The sequence below is a fragment of the Protopterus annectens genome, chromosome 2.part0 (assembly GCF_019279795.1).
Source record: "Protopterus annectens isolate FY-2018-M chromosome 2.part0, PAN1.0, whole genome shotgun sequence".
NCBI lineage: Eukaryota > Metazoa > Chordata > Ceratodontiformes > Protopteridae > Protopterus > Protopterus annectens.
The window spans coordinates 641,905,288-641,932,085 of NC_056728.1; the positions used below are offsets into that span (position 1 = coordinate 641,905,288).

The window sequence follows — 26,798 nt, forward strand, 5'->3', positions numbered from 1 at the left end:
AAAGAAATCAAATCTTCAGCCACTTTGAGCATCTGTTTCTTAGGCATGGGGCCTTGAACAGGGGACTGAACTGCAGTCCTTTTAGATTTAATAGTCTTCGTCTTAGGATACTCTTTAATGGTGAGCGTAGTCGGTCTGAAAATGCCTTCAGAAACTGATGGCGGTTCTGCAGCACCGACATCTTTTTCAGCAATGTCGTCGGTAGGGCCTGAACAAAATGGCTGCGTCGGCCTGGTACATTCCATCAAAAGTTCCAAAGCGGTCTTGGGTTCCAGATCTGCGGTAGTCAGGGGCTGCGTCGGAGCCTCACTGAGGACCGGAGACCGGACCAGCAGAGGCCTCGGAATCTGGCTTAGGCCCGGGCTGTCTGTCCTTATCCTTGCGTTTTTTGTGCACGCCGGTAGTCGGTTGCTCCGACGGCATAGTGTAGTTACATTTTCTACCGAAGTAGTGTTGTGCGAAATCAAAGTGTCTTTTAATAGTACGCTTATTAAACCTAGCACAAAAACGACAACTAGTGACGTCGTGGTCTGGGCCTAGGCAAGGTATGCAATAAGAATGAAAATCCTTATGAGGTATTTGCTTCCCACAAGAAATACAATTGTTAACTTTTTCTGACATTGGTCAGAGGCAAGAAAAGTTTCCCCAAAGTGGTACTTCGCTTTATAGAAGACTTTGGTCTGAAATTCGAATTTGAAAATTTCAGGAGTCGGCCGACCGGCACTTGCGAACTGCTTCTGCTTCAGGCACCACGCGCCAAGAAAGACTGAAGAAAATGGTGTCGGTTGCATTATATATACCCCTGGCGCACTGACGTCAGGGAAAAATCAACAGCAACTGACGCCGGACCAAGACTTTGGAATTCCAGCCGACTGCAGGTCTGCCTGACGACAGGATAACCCAAGTGTGATGACTGCAGCAGGGTAACACGATGAACATGTACTACTACTTTGTTGCCAAACAGGCAGTCTTGGTTTAAGGGAGCATCCAGTAATTTAGCTTTAGCGTGATCTGCTAAAGATTGCTCCTTAAGCCAAGCATGCCTAAGTACACACCCAGTGACAGCAGCCCAGCAAGATGCCTCTAATGAATCAAAACCACATTGCAAAGTATGTTTTCCAACTATTTCAGCAGAATGCATTAAATCCTGTAATTCTTTATTTTCATCACAGTCAGGAATCATTTTCTGTTTAAGCAATCCAATAATATGCTAATACTTTAACATATGAAAAGTACAGTTTTGTACCTACCATAAATGTAGATGTCCGAACAGGATAGCATCTGCAGTCATAAAGTACAGTTTTGTACCTACCATAAATGTAGATGTCCCAACTGGATAGCATCTGCAGTCATAACAAATGGGTTGTCCTGTCGTCAGGCAGCCCTTCGGTCGGCCGGATTCCAAAGTCTGGGTCCGGCTTCGGCTGATGTCGCACTTCACCCGACGTCATCTCTGCTGGTCTTCGGGTATAAAGGCATCAGCCGACGCCATTTTCCTCAGGGTTTCTTGCCCCAGATGCCAATTGCCCTCTTGGAAAGCTAAATTTTGGATAAAAGCCAATGTTTCCAAAATAGTAGAAGGCAAACACAAAAAATAAACATATACGTACATATATACAAACAAATACACCATAAGAGACCCCCCCCCAAGCTAGCTATTAGGAGGGTAAATACCCTAGGAGTACCACAGAGGGGAAGGAGGGAGGGTAATCCTGACTGCAGATGCTATCCAGTTCGGACATCTACATTTATGGTAGGTACAAAACTGTACTATGTCCTTCATGGATGCATCTGCAGTCATAACAAATGGGTAGAATACCATAGCCAAACTAGGGGAGGAGGAATAAAAATTATGGTGTAGTCAGGATCCCTTGCAGTACAGCAGTGGCAAACCCTGCTCGGGATCTAGAATATAGAGGTAAATTATAATGCTTGGCAAATGTATGCACGGAGGTCCAAGTAGCCGCCTCAATAATGTCCTTGGTTGCCACTCCTCTTAAGAAAGCTGTGGTAGTGGCTGTAGCCCTTGTAGAATGAGGTCTTATGTTCTGTGGAATTGGTTTTCCATGGTAGGAGTAACAGAATCTTATGCAATTTCCTATCCATTTGGAGATTGTCTGTTTGGAAATTGCTTTTCCTTCCCTTCCTGTTGCATAGGCTACAAAGAGCTGGTCAGTTTTTCTGTTACCTTTGGTTCTGTCCAGGTAGTAGCGTAACTGTCTATGTACATCCAAGGTATGCATTATTCTTTCACCTCTGTTTTGTGGATTGGGAAAGAAGGTAGGTAGGTGGATTGCCTGGTTTAAAGACACTCTGGATACCACCTTAGGCATAAATGTAGGATTAGTTCTCATGGACACCCTATCTTGATGGAAGATTAGGAAGGGTTGCACTGCCATTAAGGCCTGTAGTTCAAACCCTCCTTGCTGAAGTAATAGCCAGTAGGAAAGCAGTTTTCCATGACAGGTGTTGTAGATCTGCTGTTGCTGCTGGTTCAAACGGAGGGAGTGTCAACTTTTCTAGTACAAAATTAGTCCCATGCTGGTAATGGTGGTTTCCTAGGAGGTTTTACATTCTTGATCCCTCTGAGGAACTGCCTGAGTAGAGGATGTGAAAAGACAGGAGGATCAAAGCTGTAGTCTGCTGAAATAGCTGATGCATGTATCTTGATGGAGGAATAGGACAGGCCTGTATGTAGAAGCTCTGCCAAGTACTCCAAAATGTTAGCAATATCTATGTTCAACACATCTTTTCCTCTTTCAGTACTCCAAATGACGAACCTTTTCCATTTTCCTGCATAGTTCCTTCTTGTTGAAGGTCTGCGGGCTTCAAGGATAATGTCTTTAACCCTTTGTGAAAGGCCTGGGTTAGTTACTGCTATGTGATGTTCCAGGCAGTCAGTTGCAAGGTTTTTAGGTTTGGATGTATGATGTTGTAGTTGTTCTGAGTTAACATCAGAGGCATCAGGGGTATTGACCACATTTTCTCCCGAGACATGCTCCTCAGCAATGGGTACCAGTGTTGTCTTGGCCAGTTCGGAGCTATCAGAATTATCCTTGGACGTTCCTCTTTGATTTTCAGTAGTACCTTGTGCATCAAGGGAAGAGGTGGAAATGCATATGCTGTCAGGCCTTTCCAGCTGAAGGATAGAGAGTCCACCTTCCATGCAAGTGGGTGGAATGTCCTTGTGCAGAATGTTTTGAGCTGGTGATTTAGTGGGGAAGCGAATAGATCTATTTGTGGCATTCCCCATTTCTTTGTGATGGCCTTGAAGATGTCCGGGTGTAGCATCCATTCGTGAGCATCCGAGGTGGTTCTGCTTAAAATGTCTGCTAGGGTGTTCTCTTTTCCGGGTACAAATATTGCCTGTAACTGGATGTTGTAGCTGAGAGCCAGATTCCAAAGGTCCAAAGTCATTCTGCATAGGGGTAAGAATGAGTGCCTCCCTGTTTGTTGATGTACCACATGACTGTGGTGTTGTCTGTCCTTATCAAATGGCCTTCTTTGAGGAATGGTCTGAATTTTAGGATTGCCAGTTTTACTGCCAGCATTTCTTTTTGGTTTATGTGCAGGTGCAGCTGGTCCTGAGTCCACAGTCCTTGTACGCATTTGTCCAGCATGTGTGCCCCCCATCCTAGGTCTGAGGCGTCCGTTGTGATGGTTTGGTTTGCTCGAAGGTTGTGGAAGGGTACGCCTGGGTTTGACTGGCATGCCCGAGCCCACCATAGGAACTCTTGTTTTAAGCATGGGATTAGTGGTATTTCTGTTTCTAAGCTGTGCCTGTGTTGAGACCATAAATTCTTTAGGTACCACTGTAACTTTCTCATATGTAGTCTGGCATGTGGGACCAAGATTATGCATGATGCCATGAAGCCCAAGGCCTGCAGAACTTTTCTTGCTGTTAGTTTGTTCTGCTTTGTTAATGCCAAGAAGTAAAGAGGAAGCTCTTTTTGTTTTTCTGCAGTTAGGAATGCCATCTGTTTTACTGTGTCCAATTCCGCGCCCAAGAAAGTTCTTGTCTGGGATGGTATCAGCCTTGACTTTTGTAAATTGACTGTGTATCCCAGGGCTTGTAGCAAGTAAATGACCCTTTGTAAATCTGTTGTCAGCTTGCTTTTGTTGTCCGCTTGTAACAGGCAGTCGTCCAGGTATGGATAAATTTGGATTCCCTGTACTCTGCAGTGAGCGATTACTGATGCCAGGCATTTTGTGAATACTCTGGGCGCAGTAGATAAGCCAAAGGGCAATGCTGAGAATTGATAATGCTCTGATCCTGCAAGAAATCTGAGGTATCTTCTGCAATTTGGTCGTATGGGGACGTGCAGGTATGCCTCCTTGAGATCTAGAGTTACCAGCCAACACTCCTTGCCCAGCATGGGAAAAAGTTGCTGTAGGGTCAGCATTTTGAATTTTGGGACAATGATGTATGTGTTTAAGATGGACAGGTCGAGAATACGTCTCCAGTTTTTCTCTTTTCTTGGTACTAGGAAGAGTCTGGAGTAGAATCCTTTGCCCTGTTCTGTTATTGGTACTCTTTCCACAGCTCTCATTTTTATTAATTCCGCTATCTGGTGCAGGGCTTCTATTTTTTTGATTTGGGGGCAGGTTTGGCATTCCTCTTTTTACTGGTAACGTGTGGAAGTGGAACCGGTAGCCTTGGTCTATAGTTTGCAAAATCCACTTGTCTTTTGTGATATAGTGCCAATTTTTCGAGAATAAGGCTAACTTTCCGCCTAATGGTGCTGCTAATTGCTCCCTGGTAGGCGGAGACAGAGCCAAGTCACTGTGATTGTCCAGTTGCAGTGGCAGTGGTTGTGTCTGTGCCTCGGTTATTGCCTTGCCACTGTCGTCCTTGTAGGCACCTCCTCTGGATTGATTTCTGCCCCTAGAGAGTCTGTTCCTGCCCCTTTGTGATCTCGTGGAGTCAGGAAAGGACCAATTTTTGGCAGGCCAGTTCCTGCTGAACCTTGGGGGCTGAACCTGTAGGAAATCTTTAACTGTTTGTACAGATTTTGCCTTCTCTTCCATTTTCTTCATTACCTGCTGGGCAGGTTCCCCAAATAGACTGGCCTTATCCATAGGAGCATCCAATAGCTTAGCTTTAACATGATCCGGTAAGACCTGTTCTTTCAACCATGCATGCCTTCTTATCACTGTGCCAGTCATGGCTGATCTAAATGAAGCCTCCAGTGCATCATAGCCACATTTTAAAGAATGGTTACTAACCTGTTGGATGTTATTCACCATTTCTAATACATATTTCTTATCTAAAGATTCATCAGAGGACAGCTTTTTAATTAACTGATCAAGCATAAACTCTTGGTATTGGATCATGTGAAACTGACAGCTTAAAGCTCTAGCTGAGAGAGTAGCAGAGGTGTAGACTTTTTTCCCCCATCTCTCTAAGGACCTGGATTCCCTTTCAGAGGAAATAGGGTTTTTTGCTGTGGTCGAGGCTACTGCCTTAGGCCCCTGGGATATAGTTTCGGGGTCTGCAAGTGGGGCCTTGTATAGGTGGTGATGAATGTCTGGCACCCTGTAAAATCTATCTGGTTTGGCAGGGGCTGGAGGTAAAGAATCAGGTGCAGTGCAGACATCATTAAATGCATCGTCCACAACAGACAGGACAGGAGGTATAGCTAAGGGCCTATGTTGTGGTAAGTGCAGAAAAGTCCTAAGCCTTTTTCTTGAATCAGAGAAATCTTGTCCCTGCCATTGGAATTGTTCTCTCATGGCATGTAAGGTTTCCCCAAAGGAGAATTCCTCTGGTGGAGAGGCAGCTGGAATGGATTCTTCAGCATCTGAATCTTCATAATTGGAAAAAGGAGCCTCTGGCTGGTCTGTAATGTCTGAGTCATCCGCAGAATCATCAGAGGACACAGGCTCGGGGGGCTCTGCCCTAGGTCTCTTTTCTGGGGGCTGAGAGGCCCTGTCTGGGTGAGATTGGGATCCCCTAATTAAGGATATTAAATCTTCTGCCAGAGTAAGCATTTGTGAACTAGAAGTGGGCCTGAGTGAGGGTGGTTTAACAGGCACTGATTTAGCTGATTTGGCTGCTTTAGCCCTGGCAAAGGCCTTAATAGACATGGCTGCAGGGGGCCTAGCAGCACCACGTGCTGGGGTAGAGATATCCAAAGGGATGGTGTCTGATAAATCAGTAGGAATCACAGTTGTAGGCAAAATTTCTGAGGCTGATTCAGGTAAGGTAGCAGGAGCCTCAGTAGTAGTCATGGATTCGGCTGAAGATTGACCAGTTTTCTCGGTTTCGGCCGAAACAGAGACACTTGCGGCTTGCTTAACCGTGGTTTCGGCCGAAACCGCGGACCGCGAGTGTCGGTCTTTTTCTTTGCGTTTTTTAACAATTTGGGTAGTTGGAGGATCCGACAGCATAATGTACGCAAAATCTGAGCCGAAAAACTGTTCAGCAAACTCCGACCGACGCCTAAGCGTTCGTCGGTTGAAGGAAGCGCAGGCCGAACAGGCTGCTACGTCGTGGTCTGGGCCTAAGCAAGGCAAACAGTAAGAGTGGAAATCTTTATGAGGTATTTGTTTCCCACAAGTTAAACAGTTATTGACTTTTTCTGACATCGGCTGAGGCAGGAAAGAGTCCCCAACGGGGTACTTAGCTTTTTAGAAGTCTTCGAAGTAGTATTCGGTAGTAGTAATCTCTGGATCTGACCGACCGGCACTTGCGAACAGCTTCTGCTTGGCGCCACGCAAGAAAGACTGAGGAAAATGATCGGCTGATGCCTTTATACCGAAGACCAGCAGAGATGGCGTCGGGTGAAGTGCGACATCAGACGAAGCCGGACCCAGACTTTGGAATCCGGCCGACCGAAGGGCTGCCTGACGACAGGACAACCCATTTGTTATGACTGCAGATGCATCCATGAAGGACATCAAATGGGTTGTCCTGTCGTCAGGCAGCCCTTCGGTCGGCCGGATTCCAAAGTCTGGGTCCGGCTTCGGCTGATGTCGCACTTCACCCGACGTCATCTCTGCTGGTCTTCGGGTATAAAGGCATCAGCCGACGCCATTTTCCTCAGTGTTTCTTGCCCCAGATGCCAGTTGCCCTCTTGGTAAGCTAAATTTTGGATAAATGCCAATGTTTCCAAAAAAAGTAGAAGGCAAACACAAAAAATAACAATGTATGTACATATATACAAACAAATACACCATAAGTGACTCCCCCATAGCTAGCTATTAGGAGGGTAAATACCCTAGGAGTACCACAGAGGGGAAGGAGGGTGGGTAATCCTGACTGCAGATGCTATCCTGTTCGGACATCTACATTTATGGTAGGTACAAAACTGTACTATGTCCTTCAAGGATGCATCTGCAGTCATAACAAATGGGTAGAATACCATAGCCAAACTAGGGGAGGAGGAAGAAGAATTATGGTGTAGTTAGGATCCCTTGCAGTACAGCAGTGGCAAACCCTGCTCGGGATCTAGAGTATAGAGGTAAATTATAATGCTTGGCAAATGTATGCACGGAGGTCCAAGTAGCCGCCTCAATAATGTCCTTGGTTGCCACTCCTCGTAAGAAAGCTGTGGTAGTGGCTGTAGCCCTTGTAGAATGAGGTCTTATGTTCTGTGGAATTGGTTTTCCGTGGTAGGAGTAACAGAATCTTATGCAATTTCCTATCCATTTGGAGATTGTCTGTTTGGAAATTGCTTTTCCTTCCCTTCCTGTTGCATAGGCTACTAAAAGCTGGTCAGTTTTTCTGTGACCTTTGGTTCTGTTCAGGTAGTAGCGTAACTGTCTATGTACATCCAAAGTATGCAGCAGTCTTTCCCCCCCTGTTCTGTGGATTGGGAAAGAAGGTAGGTAGGTGGATTGCCTGGTTTAAAGACACTCTGGATACCACCTTAGGCATAAATGTAGGATTAGTTCTCATGGACACCCTATCTTGATTGAAGATTAGGAAGGGTTGTACTGCCATTAAGGCCTGTAGTTCCGAAACCCTCCTTGCTGAAGTAATTGCCAGTAGGAAAGCAGTTTTCCATGATAGGTGTTGAAGATCTGCTGTTGCTGCTGGTTCAAATGGAGGGAGTGTCAATTTTTCTAGCACAAAGTTCAAGTCCCATCCTGGTAATGGTGGTTTCCTAGGAGGTTTTACATTCTTGATCCCTCTGAGGAACTGCCTGAGTAGAGGATGCGAAAAGACAGGTGGATCGAAGCTGTATTCTGCTGAAATAGCTGATGCATGTATCTTGATGGAGGAATAGGACAGGCCTGTATGTAGAAGCTCTGCCAAGTACTCCAGGATGTTAGCAATATCTATGTTAGACACATCTTTTCCTCTTTCAGTACTCCAAATGACAACTTTTCCATTTTCCTGCATAGTTCCTTCTTGTTGAAGGTCTGCGGGCTTCAAGGATAATGTCTTTAACCCTTTGGAATAGGTCTGGGTTAGTTGCTGCTATGTGATGTTCCAGGCAGTCAGTTGCAAGGTTTTTAGGTTTGGGTGCATGATGTTGTAGTTGTTCTGAGTTAACATCAAAGGCATCAGGGGTATTGACCACATTCTCCCCTGAGACATGCTCCTCAGCAATGGATACCAGTGTTGTCTTGGCCAATTCGCAGCTATCAGGATTATCCTTGGGCGTTCCTCTTTGATTTTCAGTAGTACCTTGTGCATCAAAGGAAGAGGTGGAAATGCATATGCTGTCAGGCCTTTCCAACTGAAGGATAGAGAGTCCACCTTCCATGCAAGTGGGTGGTATGTCCTTGTGCAGAATTTTTTGAGCTGGTGATTGTGTGGGGATGCGAATAGGTCTATTTGTGGCATTCCCCATTTCTTTGTGATGGCCTTGAAGATGTCCGGGTGTAGCATCCATTCGTGAGCATCCGAGGTGGTTCTGCTTAACATGTTTGCTAGGGTGTTTTCTTTTCCCGGCACAAATATTGCCTGTAACTGGATGTTGTAGCTCAGAGCCATATTCCAAAGGTCCAGAGTCATTCTGCATAGGGGGTATGAATGAGTGCCTCCCTGTTTGTTGATGTACCACATGACTGTGGTGTCTGTCCTTATTAAATGGCCTTCTTTGAGGAATGGTCTGAATTTCTGGATTGCTAGTTTTACTGCCAGCATTTCTTTTTGGTTTATGTGCAGGTGCAGCTGGTCTGGAGTCCACAATCCTTGTATGCATTTGTCCAACATGTGCGCCCCCAGCCTAGGTCTGAGGCGTCCGTTGTGATGGTTTGGCTTGCTTGAAAGTTGTGGAAGGGCAAGCCTGGGTTTGACTGGCATGCTTGAGCCCACCATAGGAACTCCTGTTTCAGGCATGGGATTAGTGGGATTTCGGTTTCTAAGCTGTGCCTGTGTTGAGACCATAAATACTTTAGGTACCACTGTAGCTTTCTCATATGCAGTCTGGCATGTGGGACCAAGATTATGCATGATGCCATGAAGCCCAAGGCCTGCAGTACTTTTCTTGCTGTTAGTTTGTTCTGCTTTGTTAATGCCAAGAAGTAAAGAGGAGTTGTTTTGTTTTTCTGCAGTTAGGAATGCCATTTGTTTTGCTGTGTCCAATTCCGCACCCAAGAATGTTCTTGTTTGGGATGGTATCAGTCTTGACTTTTGTAAATTGACTGTGTATCCCAGGGCTTGTAGTAAGCAAATGACTCTTTGTAAATCTGTTGTCAACTTGCTTTTGTTGTCCGCTTGTAACAGGCAGTCGTCCAGGTATGGATAAATTTGGATTCCTGTAGCCTGCAGTGAGCGATTACTGATGCCAGGCATTTTGTGAATACTCTGGGCAGTAGATAAGCCAAAGGGCAATGCTGAGAATTGATAATGCTCTGATCCTGCAAGAAATCTGAGGTATCTTCTGCAATTTGGTCGTATGGGGACGTGCAGGTATGCCTCCTTGAGATCTAGAGTTACCAGCCAACACTCCTTGCCCAGCATGAGAAGAAGTTGCTGTAGGGTCAGCATTTTGAATTTTGGGACAATGATGTATGTGTTTAAGACGGACAGGTCGAGAATAGGTCTCCAACTTTTCTCTTTTCTTGGTACTAGGAAGAGTCTGGAGTAGAATCCTTTGCCCTGTTCTGTTATTGGTACTCTTTCCACAGCTCTTATCTTTGTTAATTGCGCTATCTGCTTTAGAGCTTCTGTTTTTTGATTTGGAGGTAGGTTTGGCATTCCTCTTTTTACTGGTAAGGTGTGGAAGTGGAACCTGTAACCTTGGTCTATGGTTTGCAAAATCCACTTGTCTTCTGTGATATAGTGCCAATTTTTCGAAAATAAGGCTAACTTTCCGCCTAAAGGTGCTGTTATTTGCTCCCTGGTAGGCGGTGTCAGAGCCAAGTCACTGTGATTGTCCTGTTGCAGTGGCAGTGGTTGTGTCTGTGCCTCGGTTATTGCCTTGCCACTGTCGTCCTCTGTAGGCACCTCCTCTGGATTGATTTCTGCCTCTAGAGCGTCTATTCCTGCCTCTTTGAGATTTTGAGGAGTCTGGAAAGGACCAGCAGGCCAGTTCCTGCTAAACCTTGGGGGCTGAACCTGTAAGAAATCCTTAACTGTTCGTACAGATTTTGCCTTCTCTTCCATTTTCTTCATTACTTGCTGAGCAGGTGTACCAAATAGACTGGCCTTATCCATAGGAGCATCTAACAGCTTTGCTTTCACATGATCCGGCAAGACCTGTTCTTTCAACCATGCATGCCTTCTTATCACTGTGCCAGTCAGCTGATCTAAATGAAGCCTCCAGTGCATCATAGCCACATTTTAAAGAATGGCTACTAACCTGCTGAATGTTATTCACCATTTCTAAAACATATTTCTTATCTAAGGAGTCATCAGTGGACAGCTTCTTAGTTAACTGTTCAAGCATGAACTCTTGGTATTGGATCATATGAAACTGACAGTTTAAAGCTCTAGCTGAGAGAGTAGCAGAGGTGTAAACTTTTTTCCCCCATCTCTCTAAGGACCTGGATTCCCTTTCAGAAGGAATAGGGTTTTTTGCTGAGGTCGAGGCTACTGCCTTAGGCCCTTGGGATATAGTCTCAGGATCTGCAAGTGGGGCCTTGTATAGGTGGTGATGAGTGTCTGGCACCCTGTAAAATCTATCTGGTTTGGCAGGGGCTGGAGGTAAAGTATCAGGAGCAGTGCAAATATCATTAAATGCATCATCCACAACAGGCAGTACTGGAGGTATAGCTAAGGGCCTATGTTGTGGTAAGTGCAGAAATGTCCTAAGCCTTTTTCTTGAATCTGAGAAATCTTGTCCCTGCCATTGGAATTGTTCTCTCATGGCATGTAAGGTTTCCCTAAAGGAAAATTCCTCTGGTGGAGAGGCAGATGGAATGGATTCTTCAGCATCGGAATCTTCATAAGTAGAAAAAGGAGCCTCTGGCTGGTCTGTAATGTCTGAGTCATCCGAAGAATCATCAGAGGACACTGGCTCGGGGGGCTCTGCTCTAGGTCTCTTTTCTGGGGGCTGAGAGGCCCTGTCTGGGTGAGATTTGGATCCCCTAATTAAGGATATTAAATCCTCTGCCAGAGTAAGCATTTGTGAACTAGAAGTGGGCCTGTGTGAGGGGGGCTTAACAGGCACTGATTTAACAGTTTTGGCTGCTTTGGCCCTGGCAAAGGCCTTAATAGACATGGCTGCAGGAGGCCTAGCAGCACCACGTGCTGGGGTAGAGACATCCAAAGGAATGGTGTCTGATAAATCACTAGGAACCACAGTAGTAGGCAAAACTTCTGAGACCGATTCAAAACTAAGGTAGCAGGAGCCTCAGTAGTAGTCATGGATTCGGCTGAAGATTGACCGGTTTTCTCGGTTTCGGCCGAAACAGAGACACTCGCGGCTTGCTTAACCGTGGTTTCGGCCGAAACCGCAGACCGCGAGTGTCGGTCTTTTTCTTTGCGTTTTTTAACAATTTGGGTAGTCGGAGGATCCGACGGCATAACGTACGCAAAATCTGAGCCGAAAAACTGTTCAGCAAACTCCGACCGACGCCTAAGCGCTCGTCGGTTGAAGGAAGCACAGGCCGAACAGGCTGCTACGTCGTGGTCTGGGCCTAAGCAAGGCAGGCAGTAAGAGTGGAAATCTTTATGAGGTATTTGTTTCCCACAAGTTAAACAGTTATTGACTTTTTCTGACATCGGCTGAGGCAAGAAAGAGTCCCCAACGGGGTACTTAGCTTTTAGAAGTCTTCGAAGTAGTATTCGGTAGTAGTAATCTCTGGATCTGACCGACCGGCACTTGCGAACAGCTTCTGCTTCGGGCGCCGCGCGGCAAGAAAGACTGGGGAAAATGGCGTCGGCTGATGCCTTTATACCCGAAGACCAGCAGAGATGACGTCGGGTGAAGTGCGACATCAGCCGAAGCCGGACCCAGACTTTGGAATCCGGCCGACCGAAGGGCTGCCTGACGACAGGACAACCCATTTGTTATGACTGCAGATGCATCCTTGAAGGACATCTGGCAGTTTAAGGCCCTAATGGCCAAAGTTGCAAGTGTATACCTTCTTACCCCATCTATCCAGCGCCCTGGAATCTCTATCAGAGGGGTAGGGTTTTTGGCAGTAGTAGCCTTAATGCCCTTGGGTCCCTGTGAAATGGTCTCAGGATCCGCAGTAGGATTTTTAAAGAAGAACTTTTGAGAGTCAGGTACCCTGTAATACCTATCAGGTTTTCTGGGAACAGGAAGTAAAGCGTCAGGGGCCAGGCTAGACTCTGAGAAGGCATCATCTACAATGTCCAGTAAAGGAGGGATAGCTCAAGGCCTGTGTTGAGGCAGGTAGTAAGAATTCCCTAAGCCTCTTTTTAGAGTCAGAGTAATCCTGGCTTTCCCAGCGGAAATGCTCCCTAAGAATATGCAAGGTTTCACCAAAAAAGAAATCCTCTTGAGGGGAAGCAGAGGGAATGGAGTCCTCTGCATCAGAATCCTCATAGGTAGATAAGGGCAAACCCCTGATCATCAGAGAAAACAGAAATTTCAGAATCATGATCAGAAGAATCAGAAGGAAAATCAGTCTTGGGTCTCAGAGTGAGAAGGGTGGCTTCCCCTGATTAGAGTAATAAGGTCTTCAGCCACTCTTATAATTTTTTTTAGGCATAGGGGCCTGACCATACGGGTCTGAGCGTCAGTTTCTGGGCATGGATCGAGTTTTAGGCCTTGAAGAAGAATATGGTGTCTGTTTAATATGCAAGTCAGTAGGCCTGAATACACCCTCAGAAGCCGGTGCCTACACAGCAGCTCCAGAGCCATCCAAGCTAGAAACATCTGCAGGTTCCACAGTTGAAAAAGCATCTCATGGCATTCCGGACTCTGAATGGGTCTCAGTAGAGGCCTGCAAATCTTAAGTAGCGGGTATCGGAGGCTGCGAAAGTGCATTACTGAGTGTCTGCGAACTGGCGACTAGCTTAGGAGAAGCGTCGTCAGCAGCTTTGGACCTATACGGTCTGTCTTTGGGTTTTTTTCAGAATGTCGGTAGTTGGGTGGCTTACCGAAGCCATTTCTGGATAACTAAACTAAGTACCAAAGCATTTAGATGCGAAAATGAACAGACGACGAATAGTACGAGGTTTGAATAAGGCACAAAAATGACAGCGAGGTACGTCGTGCTCTGGGCCTAAGCAAGGAATGCAGTACGAATGAAAATCTCTGAGGTATTTGCTTTTCACAAGAAATACAATTGTTAACTTTTACTAACATTGGTTTAGAGCAAGAAAAAGGATCCCCAACAAGGTACTTAACTTAAAGACTTCGGATCTGAAACTCTGAAATGAAAATTTCAGGAGGCAGCCGACCGGCACTTGTGAACTGCTTCTGCTTCGGGCACCGCACAGCAAGAAAGACTGATGTAATGGTGTTGGCTGCATGCTTTATACCCGACTACCTGACGTCATGGAAGATGAGACAGCAACAGACACAGGACCCAAGACTTTGATAATCAGGCCGACTGAGGGCTACCTGCAAGCAGATAACCCAAATGTGATGAATACAACAGTGAAACACGAAGAACATCGGATCTACTGAGACACTTAAAAGCTCCAGAAGAGGCAACTGCCATAGCAGAATGAGCCAGAACAAAAAGAGGATGCTGTCTCTATGAAAAGGAGAAATCCAAGAAGAAATGGTTTGCTTGGAAACTAGCAAACTTAATTTCTTATACTAAGGAGAAACAAAGCTTCTCAGATTTAATATTCATATTCTTGTTTAAATAGTATCCGAGCCATTTATGCAAATCCATACAATGAAGAATCCTCTCACATTTTATTTGAGAAGCAGGAAAAATTAGGGAAGGCCAAGAACACATCACTGACAATCTTAAGCATAAACATAGGATTAGTTCTTAAAAACGGTCTCTGAATGAACATAAAGGCCTGAAGCTCAGAAACTCTTTTGGCTGAAGTCAGATCAAATAATAGTTTTCCAGGTACACAATTTCAAAGTGGCAGAGTCAGCTTTTCAAAAAACACAGCTGAAGTACCAAGGAAGAATGATGGGTTTTCTTGGAGGCCCAATATGGACATCCTTCAGAAACCATTTGAAATCAAACCTAGAAGAAAGTGGTGTGTTAAGACAGCCAGAGATGGCCGACAAATGAGCTTTAACAGATGAATAAGCCAGACCAGAACAGAGAAACTCCTGCAGATTACAAAGAACAGTAAGAATCCCCACAGAAAGAGGGCCCTGCACACTGTTGTGATATCACTTAGATAGCATCTTCCACTCAGCTACATAAGGTTTTACAATGAGTTTTCTTATCTCCTGTGACACCAGAAGCACGACTTCAAAAAACTGAAAGAAACAAAAATCCTATTACCCAGAGTGATAACTGTAGGGTGATAAGAGTAGGGTGAATGAGAAATCCCATGTCTTGTGTGAGCAGGTCCACTCTGTGGGGTAACTTCTGATGACTGCCCCTGGCAAGATGAGCGAGAAAGGGACTGGAAGGAGAAACCAGCATTTTCTGGGCCAAAAGAAAGTCATCAAAAAGATTTTGGGCCTGTCCAACAATCCTGTGAACAATCTTGGGCAAAAGAAGAGGGGGAATATGCATATAGGAAAATCCCTCTCTCAGGGAAAGATATGGCATCCAGTTTCCAAATCAGGAGACATGGCACTCTGGAAAAGAACTTACTGAGTTGCCAGTCCTGAGGGGAGGGACACTATCAATAGGGTACTCCTCATGTAGATCTATGTCCAAAAATCCTCCTCGTGCAACATCCACTCACGAGGATCTGCTGAGAGTTTCTACCTCTACATTTCTAGTCCAAGGTAATAAAGACTGCCAGAAGAATGACTTGTGCTGGAAGGCAAAGTCCCATGCTACCAGGGATAGTCTGTAAAGGCATTGTCCTTCTACTGTGTATTTAAGGACACCACCACCTTTATGTGGTACATAAAAACTCAGAGGGTCCCAGGACACCGAAGGTAATACAGGGACTACAGCATTAAAATCAGTCATTTCATTTCCTTGACACCAATGTGCTTAGCCACCTCCTGCAGACACCAAGCTCCCGGAGCCCTGTAGTTGGAACAAGTCTGCCCAGGCTAGGTCTTAAAGCATACATACACAGATTCTGATGGGGGAGGTGTAGTAAGAGAGAGCCTGGATTTAGGGAGGTTTGGTTGATCCAAAAGAAATTGCTTCTTCTTAAGGCAAGAGAGGTATCTGGACGTGCAGAGAATGGCAATGTTGAACCTAAATTGCCTTCAAATCGCACTGGATTTTCCTCGTATAGAGTTTGGCAAATTGAACTACAAGGGTAGTGAATACCATGAACCCCACGTCTCTTAGAAACTACTTTGCGGAGGTCTCTTGGGAAGAAGGGAATGAAAGAAGGTTGGCGAAAGGAGAACCTTGCTTGGGGAAAGAAAAGCTGTTAAGTATGAATTCTGCATCTAAAGAAAACCTGATCTTGACAAAGCACCAGAACCAGCTTTAGATTTGGAGTGACGCCTACACTGCAGAGAGACAATGAACTCAAGTCCTGCAGAACAGCTTGTTGGGAAGGAACCTGAATGAGAAGGTTGTGCAGATAAGGATAAATCTGAGTGTCATGAAGTCTGCAAAACACTATGACAGGAGTTAGCCATTTGGTAAAACACAGCTGCAGAAAGACCAAAGCGCAAAGCAGAGAACCGATAACATAAGGAAGATAAGAACTGTAAAAGTTTCCTGAAAAATGGATGAATAGAAATATGAAGATAAGCAACTTTTAAATCTAGAGAAACTAGAATGCCTTGAATGAGAACCAATGGAAATAGGGTCTGAAGAGTTAACATTTTTGAAAGAGGAAACTTTCAGGAAAGTACTGAGAAAGGAAATCTCAAAGACGAGCCATCTAAGAAACTTCCTTCCTGGAAGCTAGAAACATCCTGGAATAGAAACACCTGCCCCTCTGGCAATGAGGAACTGGCTGAATAGTACTCCAGGGTACAGGGCTTTGAATTAGCAAGGGGAAATGAGACGGATGGTAAGGAGGAGGCTGAAGAATACCTGAAAAGGAAGGAAGGAACTTAAACACCATTCTGTAACATTTGTAAATTACAGACAAAACCCACCTGTCTATTGTAATTCTCTACCACATGGGAAAGGACAGAGACAGTCAGAGGGGAATCTGGCCAAGAAGAAGATAATCATATGGAAGCAGGTTTATCAGGTAAGGAAGACTTTTGCCCCTGGAGTCATGACTTGTACAACGGTCTCAGGATTACAGGGCTCTAGACTGAGCTACAAAACTGACAGTAAAAGAAAACTCAAAATATTAAGCTCTATCCTGTATCATATACACCCATCAAATAGTTATATATACAAACTCCAGGATCGCTCAACAGCTGGGGGGGCTAATTTCCATTTTCAATACTTGGAGCTTTTAATCAAATGAATTTGATGAATCACAAGTTCTGTGAAAGAAAAGGAGATTAAGTAGGGCTGGACCTTTCATAGCATGAAAGTCTAGACACAGGAGATGCCTCAAAGAGACTTGAGTACAGAGAAAGGGCATGACTAAGTAGTTAGTGCGAATATGCAGGTGTTCGCATGTTAGTGATGGAGCAAGGGTTAAGTAAGGGGATAGGCCCGGTATTGTGTCCTTGTGTTGTGTAGCTGTAACGTCCATTTCTAGCAACGTAACAGTAGGGTCAGCACATGAGTAAGGTGGAGAAGACTCCAACAACTTTCCTCATATGTGCTCACACACAAAAGACACCAACGTATTGAATACACAAACTCAGGAAAGAGGGTGAAATTGAGGAAAATGTTGCACTCTGTGTAGCTGCCACGACAGCATTATGTTGATCTTCTAGACTTGATGTTTCGAGTGTCAATCACTTAACCAGCAAAAGTGAGTAAGGCCTCCCACTGCAGCCATGCAATATCACAATAAAATTTAGAAAAAAGATACATTTTAAAATACAACATACCTTTCTTTAAGATAGTGGTCATCTCTTGGAGATCCATAGTCATCTCTTCGGGAAGGTAGAGACTCCCTCCTAGGGGGTCCATAACTATCTCTCTCTCGTGACGGTGGACCTAAAATGCAAAAAACACATTGGTTTCATGATGCAAACTCTGCCAAGTGTTTTTAAAAAGAAAACCATTTACTGAAGTACTTGCCTCTCATCGATCTTTTAGGAGGAGGTCCTCCACTTCGAGATGGTGGTCCTCTTTTCATTGGTGGGGGCCCCCGTGGAGAAGGTGGACCTAAAAAAAAAATTAATTCCGTTTTGATAGCCACTAGAAAAACTAGCCTGCTTACAATTACTGTTTTGACTAAAACAGTCAAGAAGAAACCTGCACAGAGAAAATTTCACCCTAGGAGGTTGGCTGTTTGAGGACTCCTCATTAAATCCAATATTTTCTTCCACCCAGAACCCTGCTCCCAAAATGCAGTTTACACTTTGAAGATCTCCCATTTTTAAGTTGCATGAAAGCCAGCAAAGTAAGGTCACACAGTAAAATAAACTAGGCTTATCCCAGTTTTTATCTTCCAGTAATCCACAAAGATTTTTTCTAGTAGTGACTCTCCCAACGTTCCTAAGGACAACTGCTCCATCTTTTTGATGGCAAGAATCCTCAAGTGTTCCTTCTACAATATATATTAGGTACATGTGCACATCCAGGAATATGTAGGAGATTGCTTCCCTTCAGTCTGTTAAGATAAAGACTACTTAAACTGAACGGAATGCATTCAGACAAATTCTAACTTCCACCTTGGGGTGGGGGTGGGAACAGTCGCACTTTCAATGTGCAAAATTTGCTTGCAAGTGAAAGCTTTGAATACTGAACTCCTTTTACAATAACTAGAAAAGTGCCTTCCAAAGCACACACTTAGTGATAAAATCCAGATACCAGGGTGGAGAGTCTTTTAGTGGGAGAGGGCGCTAAAGTGACTGCTTGTTCTGGAAAGGCTGGAGCACAAGCTGAAATGACGGAGACCTGTATTATTGGGGTATCTAATGTGTTACCAAAGAGAAACAATGCAGCCCAACAGATCCTAACCATCTTCTCATATAACAGTTAAGAAAACAGAAAAGTATTCTTACAGAGGAGCTGCAGTAACCGATATGAGTTTCTACTAACCCTCCAATCTCCAAATACACTCTTCACTTTTAGAAATGATGCAACTATATTATATATATACATATATATATATATATATATATATATATATATATATATATATATATATATATATATATATGTGTGTGTGTCTGTGTGTATATACACACACACACAATAGATATATACATATACAATGCATACGGATATCAGGATGTGAAAGAAGATATCAACATCAAGAGAGCTACACCCCAGCACAAAATGTGGCAACTGTTTGGTTACATATGCTACATTGATGTACAGGACCAAACACTGTTCTTACTGGAGTCATTGGGTCCTTTTTACATAGCTTGCTGCAATTCTACCAATGTTTCCGGGACTTCAAACCACCGCAGGACTGCCCAAATCCATTTTCTTGGGACCTTGTCATATGCTTTCTCAAAATCTAGGAATGCCCAGATGAACTCTTTCCTCATCTCTAACTTCTTCTCAACTATCTGTCTCACTGCAAACATTGGGTCAGCTGTGCTGCATCCTGAAATTAATCAGAACTGCTCATCTCCCATCTTAGTTACTACTACTCTGCATATCTGTTTACCACCCTCTCTAGAATTTTCATGCAATGGGACAAGAGTCTGATAGCTCTGTACTGTCCACAGCTGCGAATGCCTTCTTTGTTGTTCTACACTTGCATGAGTATGTTTATTCCTCAGTCATCTGGGATATGCCTCTCTCTCTCCACACTACGAGTACCCTCAGGATCCATTTCTTCCCTACATCACCCAACATCTTGATAATGTATGCTGTGACCTCATCTGAGTCTTCTGCTTTCCCTGACAATTTCCCTTAGTGATGCTCTTACTACTTCTATGGTGGGCTCCTTTTTTCTCTCACTGCAGGTATATGTCTGTGGCAGTACAGTTCGGTGCGGTTTTCTTCTTTCAGAAGCAGCAGGAGTCCTCTTTACATCTGCCTTTTGATGTCCTGTGGACTGGTGAACAGGTTTGTCTGCATCCCTTATGGTGTTTGACTACCTTCTATCTTTGTCTTTGCCATGCAACCTGACAGTTTCGTTGTGCAGTCTACTGAGTCACTTTCTATAGGCTGGTATAGTGCCTCTGATGAACTGTTCGTTGCTATTGCAATTTCTTTCTTAGCCTCATTTAGCCAACCAGTATTTCTTCCTAGCCCATTTTTTTCCATTTACCATTTTTTCCTGCACTTTCTTTTGATGACATCCTGGACTTCTGTATTCCACAAACAGCTTTCCTTATGTACTGTATTTCCATACTTGGCTCGGCCATGATACTATACTGTAGTCCTCACACAAGCTGTTTTGAGGTGCTGCCATTCCTCTTCAACTCCACCTATTTTCTCTTCTTGGGATGCTACAACCTCAGAGTAATTTTTTGAACTGTTGTGCTTTCTCTCCTTTCAACTTCCAGGTCTTCAGCCTGACCTCTGTTGACCTTAGTGCCTTCTATGACCACTGCTTGCAGCCAATTTTGGCAACGAGTGGTCTATACTGTGGGCCTAATGTTTCAATGGAGAGGACTTTGTAATCACCCAATGCCCGAAGTCTACCAGAGTTGCATCCTGGCCACTTTTTTATGTGATCTTGTGACCGTCTCTCTCTCTCTCAACCATATGTTGGCTATTAAGTCACATGCCAGACAAGTCTAGAATAGCTTCTCCTTTACTCTTGTTTCCCCATCCATGTGGACCCAGGCAGTCCTCGTATCCTGTTCTGTCCGTCCTGATATATGCATTCAAGTCACCCATTATCAACACAAATTCATGTTGTCCTGCTTTATCCAACAGGTCCTGCAACTGCTGTCGGAATGCACTCTTCTCACTACCACAATCCTGCTGTAGGGTATAGGACAGTATTCATAATGTGAGCCTATCATTAGACTGACGACTGATTGCCACAAGTCTTTCAGGAATTCTGATTATCTGTTTCAAGATTTTTTTTTTTTTATGAAATCAGCAAGACAAGCCAATTGGATCATCTACTTTAAACTTTTGTTGACCACCCCCCAAACAATCATCGTCCCCTTCTCAAGACATTAGCACATTTGTTCCCTTCATCGGGTGACAGCGGATTAAGCCAAGAGGAATCACCATACAATTTGCCACTGGGGCAGTTCAGAGTTTTTCATTTTTCTTTCCAGCCTTAACTTAGTGTGCACCTCGCACGGATGTCCCCTCACTTCTGCAAGGGGCGCTCCCTCCAAGTAGCCCTGCTACTACTATGTGGTGCTATCTGTGGTCTCTCCAGCAGGAAGATATTGCGACCCTGTTTGCCCACAAGATCACAAAGCCCCACTCTTCAATGGCAGTGCAGACCACATCCCTTTCACTTCATCCCATCCCCACCTGGTCCCTCCAGCATAGGGGCTGCTAATCAAACCCTAGTTGCCTGGGTTGTAGTCGTTGGCAATGTTCCTCTATACTATAGAGGTAGGCTGCAATGGTAATCTTTATGCTTAACAAATAACACAACCCATATCAATAACAGAAAACAGACAATACAACCTTAAATACCTGCATGCCTGACAGAATGTTCCCATCCAAGAAAAATGAAATGTTCCTTTCTTCAAGGAGTCCTAGAACAGAACTAGTCTGTCTGAGATCAGTGGCAAACAGATATTTTTGGGTTTTCTCTACAGGTGGTCAATCTCCTGGAACGCCTGTGTGTGTAACATTTACTTGTGGGGGTTTTATCTTGGATCTGCTCAAGGTGTCTGCTATAGTGTTCTGCTCTGGCAGAGTGCAAGTGGCCTGAAATCCAGCTCCAAGGCAATCCTGGCTAATATGTAAAGTGGGTATGACTTTACCCCCCCCCCCCCGTTTGTTTATATACCACATCACTGTGGTTGATATTTCATCACCAACAGGGTGTCCAGAGGTCCACAAATGACGGAGTTTTGATAACTTTTACAAGAGCGATCATGTCTTTCAGATGTGTGCTTATGCCTGAAATGAGGGTCCCAAATACCGTGGACCCTGACTTCTACAAAAGCTGCCCCACAAAGTCTGAAGGATCTGTTCTGACCAACTCAGCAAGACGAGAAAGAAAAAAGGGAGGCTTGAATTTACCAATGTTTGATGGCCTACCACAGAGTTCCTACCCCAAACTGAGAATTTTAAAGGCTAAACAAACTGATTTAAGGTAACACTGATTTTTTTCTCATGTGGAGTCTGGTAAAGGGACCATTAAAATTGACAAATCCATGCATCAGTGGCTGGACTACATGTTGTCCAATTCATTGCTACCATGCTAGAGTGTATCTACCAGAAATTAAAAAAAAAGGAGAACATTTTTTCTCAGAAATAGAAGCTACTGAATTCAGAGCTTACATAGAAAGACTGCTTGAACTTTACAGATGTGTATTCTTCAGATTTTTGTACACAGAACAAGCCTACCACAAAAAAAACACCGATTTTAATGAGAGTTTATATGGGCAGGTGAACAACCTCAGATTGGTTGGGGTAGGCTGGAGGACTCCAGCCACAGATTATTGCCAGGCTTTAACACTGTACCCACCTTTGTGCAGTAAGGTCCATGACTTTTCCTGGAAAAGGATAATGCTGCTAAGGACGTAGTGTTTCTATATTAGGACAGACTCTAAGAGACATATACAAAACAAAAAGTTTAACTACTAAGATATTACAGTTTGAAACTCTGGAAGCAGTGGGCTAATGCACTTATATCCACTGAAAGAGACCCAAACAGGAGAATCTATTCTAGCAATTTGGGGGGGTTAAAATACTGAAATCAACTCTATGGGGTAATGAGGGAATATTAACATGGGCAAACGTCAAATAGGGATCGTTTCAACAATGAGGGGTTACAAGGCCTAACAAGAAAAGCCAATATTCTTTTTTTAAAAAAAAATTAAAACTGTTAAATCAATGCTAGTGTAAGGATTTACTGAAAGCAGGGGAATACTTGCTATGAATTTATAACAAGCATGGCATTAGCTCTCCTCACCCCAAATCATAGTTATAGGACATGACTAGACAGACAAGTCCATGTCTTCTTACCAAGTGATGTGTGCAATGGAGAAAAGATTGCCTGAACAAGTTAATTCTGAGATGTGCAGCACTTTTCTGACAAAAAAGCAGGAATGGGGGCATCTATTAAGTCTCCCACGTTATTTATTTGCTTGAAATGTCTTCAAAAACTTCTATACACCAACTTAAAAATGCCTGACAATAAGAGATGCTACAGAAGGAACACTGGGAGGAAAAGGGACTAGCTCCACGTTTCGTGCATCTGGCTGGGGTAACAACTTCAAGACAGCAATTTAAAATGTTAAAATTACTCTCGAAGAAATACTCAAATGTAGCTAAAACTGTATTTAACGATCTTCAGTTAATGGATATTTTGTTGTTAGCTAAAACAATGAAATTGGAAATCAAGAAATTATCACAAAGGGAACTTGACAAGGATAAACAACTGGTTGCAACTAAAGAAATGACAGAGTGAGAGAAAGCTAGGCAGACTTTTCATGGACGCTTTGGTTATCAATGTATTAACACAGCTGGCAGGGAAGAACAGGACTAAATTTTACTAAATGCTCAGAGATAGTGAGGGTGCCCCCTCCACCTAGTGAGTAGGGGGAAAAATAGGAGTAAAAAAAAAAGAGAATTAGTCAGCCTTCTTCAGATGACAGCCTTAAAAGATGCCTCTAAGTATTAATAATGTCAACCTGAGTCAAGTTCAAACTGTGGATTAAAGTGCTTCTAATATTAATATAAAATTAATATTCAGTAAGTTGAGATGCAGAAGCAGGCATTAATCTGTTTGATTTGAGATTAATAACCTTGTTAAAAAAAAAAAAAAAAAAAAAAAAAAATCGCATTTGCAACTACAATTCTGCCCTCAAGAATTTAAGCTTAATGGCTAGCTCCAACACACTTTTGGCTGCTTCAGACTGCTGTGTCCAAACCAGTGCTCGATAAGGTGTGTGTGTGTGCGGGGGGGATACTGAAGTGCATGATTTTACTTTTGCTGTAATAACATACTCTAAATGTGTTTTGGGTCAGAGGGAGAAAATGCACGAGACTTCAGTCCAGCCACATTTTTATTAGCAGTTCAAATATTAAGTTACTCTCCACTCTTGCTGCTTCTGACCATGCAGTTTGAGCTATATGTTACACATTTTTTCTTTTAAACATAAGAAAAGCAAACTGGATACAGGCTGCATTCTGCCATTCTTAGCATAAGTCAGACAGAAACAGAGTATAATATGGAACTTGTCAAGAGTGGTATTCATTAATGGCTATGTAAGCCTACTGGTGGAAAAGTACAGTTGTGTACCTACCATAAATGTAGAAGTTAGAGTGTATTCACTAGTTGCAGTCATTACTCTTGGGTTATCCTGCTGCCAGGCGACCCACGGTCGACCAGAATTTCAAAGTCTAGGTCCGGCGTCAGTTGCTGTCACCTCTTCCCTGACGTCAGTGCACCAGGGGTATAAAAGATGCAGCAGACACCATTTTCTTCAGTTTTTCTTGCCCCAGATGTCAGGTGCCCACAAAATAGGCAAAAAATATTATGCCAATAAGTATGCAGTAAATAAACATTTCCTTCATCTACAAGCAAATACACCACATAGGTTGTATAAGATATAGAAGTATAGGTAAGTCCCAGCAAAGAGGGGGATGGAGGGTGGGTAACCTGGACTGCAACAGTGAATACACTCTAACATCTACATTTATGGTAGGTACAAAACTGTACTATGTTCATCGTATTACCCTGCTGCAGTCATCACACTTGGGTTGAATCCCAAAGCTAAGGATGGGTGGTGGAATCAAACAGGGTTTGAAGAAGCTAGTAGGCCCTGCAAAACTGCAGTGGCAAAGCCAGCTCTAGTCTTAAGAGTATAGTGGTAAGTGATGGTGTTTGGTGAAGGTGTGTACTGAACTCCAAGTGGCAGCTTCCAGAATATCCTTGGTTGGTACCCCCCTGAGAAAGGCTGCAGATGTAGCTGCTGCCCTGGTGGAGTGGGACCTAATGCTAGCAGGAACCGGTTTTCCATGATGAGTGTAGCAGAAGCGTATGCAATGTCCTATCCATTTTGAAATGGTCTGTTTTGAGATGGCTTTTCCTTGTGATGCTGTAGCATAGGATACAAAGAGCTGGTCTGATTTTCTGAAAGCCTTAGTTTTATCCAAGTAGTAACGCAGTTGCCTGTGAATGTCCAAGGAGTGCAGGAGTCTTTCTCCTTTGTTCTGGGGATTTGGGAAAAAGGTGGGTAAATGGATGGTTTGATTTAGGGCCACACTGGATATCACCTTTGGCATAAAGGAGGGGTTAGTTCGTAGAGAGACTCTGTCTTGATAAAAATGAGGAAAGGCTCCACTGCCATTAGTGTCTGTAGCTCTGAGACTCTTCTGGCTGAAGTCATTGCTAGCAGCAGGGCAGTTTTCCATGATAGAAACTTTAAATCAGCTGAGAAGGCTGGTTCAAAAGGCGGTACCGTAAGCTTTTCCGGAACAAAGTTTAGGTCCAAAGTTGACGTTGGTGCCCTCCTGGGTGGCCTTATGTTCTTGGCCCCTCTGAGGTACTGTCTTAGGAGTGGATGTGAAAATAAGGGAGGATCCGTGTTGTAGTGAGCTGAAATCGCTGAGGCGTGGATTTTAATAGATGAAAAGGAAAGTCCTTTGTGTAACATCTCAGTTAAATATTGTAGAATCTGAGGTATGCCCAGCTCAAGGGAAGTTTGGCCTTTAGCTTGGTTCCAGGCGCAAAATCTTTTCCATTTGTCTGAGTAGGCTTTCCTGGTGCTGGGCCTTCTGGCCTCCAGAATGACATCCATAACAGCTTTTGAGAGAGGAGCTGGCTGGTTGTTTAGGTGATTTGCCATGCAGCCAGATTTAAGGTCTTGAGCTGGCTGTGTAGAATCTGACTGTCTTGCTGTGTGAGCAGATGAGGAATTTGTGGTAAAACCCATGGTGGGCCATGTTCCTTAGTAGTGGGTACCAGTGCTGGCGTGGCCAGTCTGGAGCAATGAGCATCATTTGTGGCCTCTCTAATCTGACTTTCAGCAGCACCTTTGTTAGAAGAGGCAGTGGAGGGAAGGCATATACTGTCAACATTTTCCAACTGAATGTGAGGGCGTCCACTTTCCAAGCTTGTGGGTGGAATGTCCTTGTGCAAAATTTTTGTAGTTGGTAGTTTTGGGGGTTGGCAAACAGGTCTATGTCTGGGCGTCCACATTTCTGAGTTATTGTAAATGCTTGTGGATCCAGTTTCCACTCGTGGGGATTCATGAGGTTTCTGCTTAGGTCATCTGCCAATGTGTTCTTCTTTCCTGGCAGGAATTGTGCTTGTAATTGAACTTGGTAAGTTAGTGCTGTGTTCCACAAGGTCATTGCTTGCCTGCATAGAGGGTAGGAGTGTGTACCCCCTTGCTTATGTACCACATTACTGTGGTATTGTCTGTCCTTATTATTAGTTGTCCTGGATGTAAGAGGTCCTTGAAAGCTGTTGGGGCATTCTGTACAGCTAACATTTCTTTTTGATTGATGAGCAGATGTCTTTGATCTGTAGTCCATTTGCCTTGAACGCACTGTCCTGCCATGTGTGCTCCCCAGGCATAGTCCGATGCACCTGTTGTCAGTTTGCCTGGCTGTGGGTAAGGTAAAAGGCTGACCCTTGTTGAGGTGACATGCCTGTGCCCACCATAGAAACTCCTGTTGAAGGCAGGGAATGAGAGGTATCATTGTTTCCAAGCTGTGGCTGTGTTGAGTCCATACGCTTTTCAGGTACCATTGTAATTTCCTCATATGCAGTTTTACAAATGGTATTAGTAGTATGCAAGATGCCATGAATCCCAAGGCCTGCAGAATTTATCTTGCAGGGAGTTGGGTCTTTGTTGCCATTATTTTGAAGTATTGAGTTAGTTGTAGTTGCTTGTCTGGCGTGAGATAAGCCATCTGGGCCGTTGTACTCAAGCTGGCACCAAGGAATATTATGTTCTGTGAGGGCACTAGTTTTGATTTCTTTTTGTTTACTGTGTACCCTAGGCAACTTAGAAGGTGTTTGACAAACGCCAGATGTTGTAAGAGAATGTCCTTGCTTTCTGCTTGGATGAGGCAGTCGACCAGGTATGGGTATATTTGAATTCCTCTTTGTCTGCAGTATGCAATTACTGTTGCCAAGCATTTTGTGAAGACCCTGGGCGCAGTAGATAAGCCAAAGGGCAGTGCAGAGAATTGGTAATGGGTTGAACCTGCAATGAAACGGAGGG

The 26,798-nt window shown here is 44.0% G+C and overlaps 1 protein-coding gene across 1 annotated transcript in view; it reads right to left on the minus strand.

The window, feature by feature from the left end:
- Positions 1 to 26,798, minus strand: part of LOC122793180 (RNA binding motif protein, X-linked-like-1) — a gene marked incomplete in the record, with an annotated part of 533,482 nt that overhangs the window by 165,084 nt on the left and 341,600 nt on the right. Inside the window, 2 exon segments of the mRNA XM_044061002.1 lie at positions 17,397 to 17,505; positions 17,590 to 17,676. Of these exon segments, the coding sequence (XP_043916937.1) occupies positions 17,397 to 17,505; positions 17,590 to 17,676 (196 nt within the window).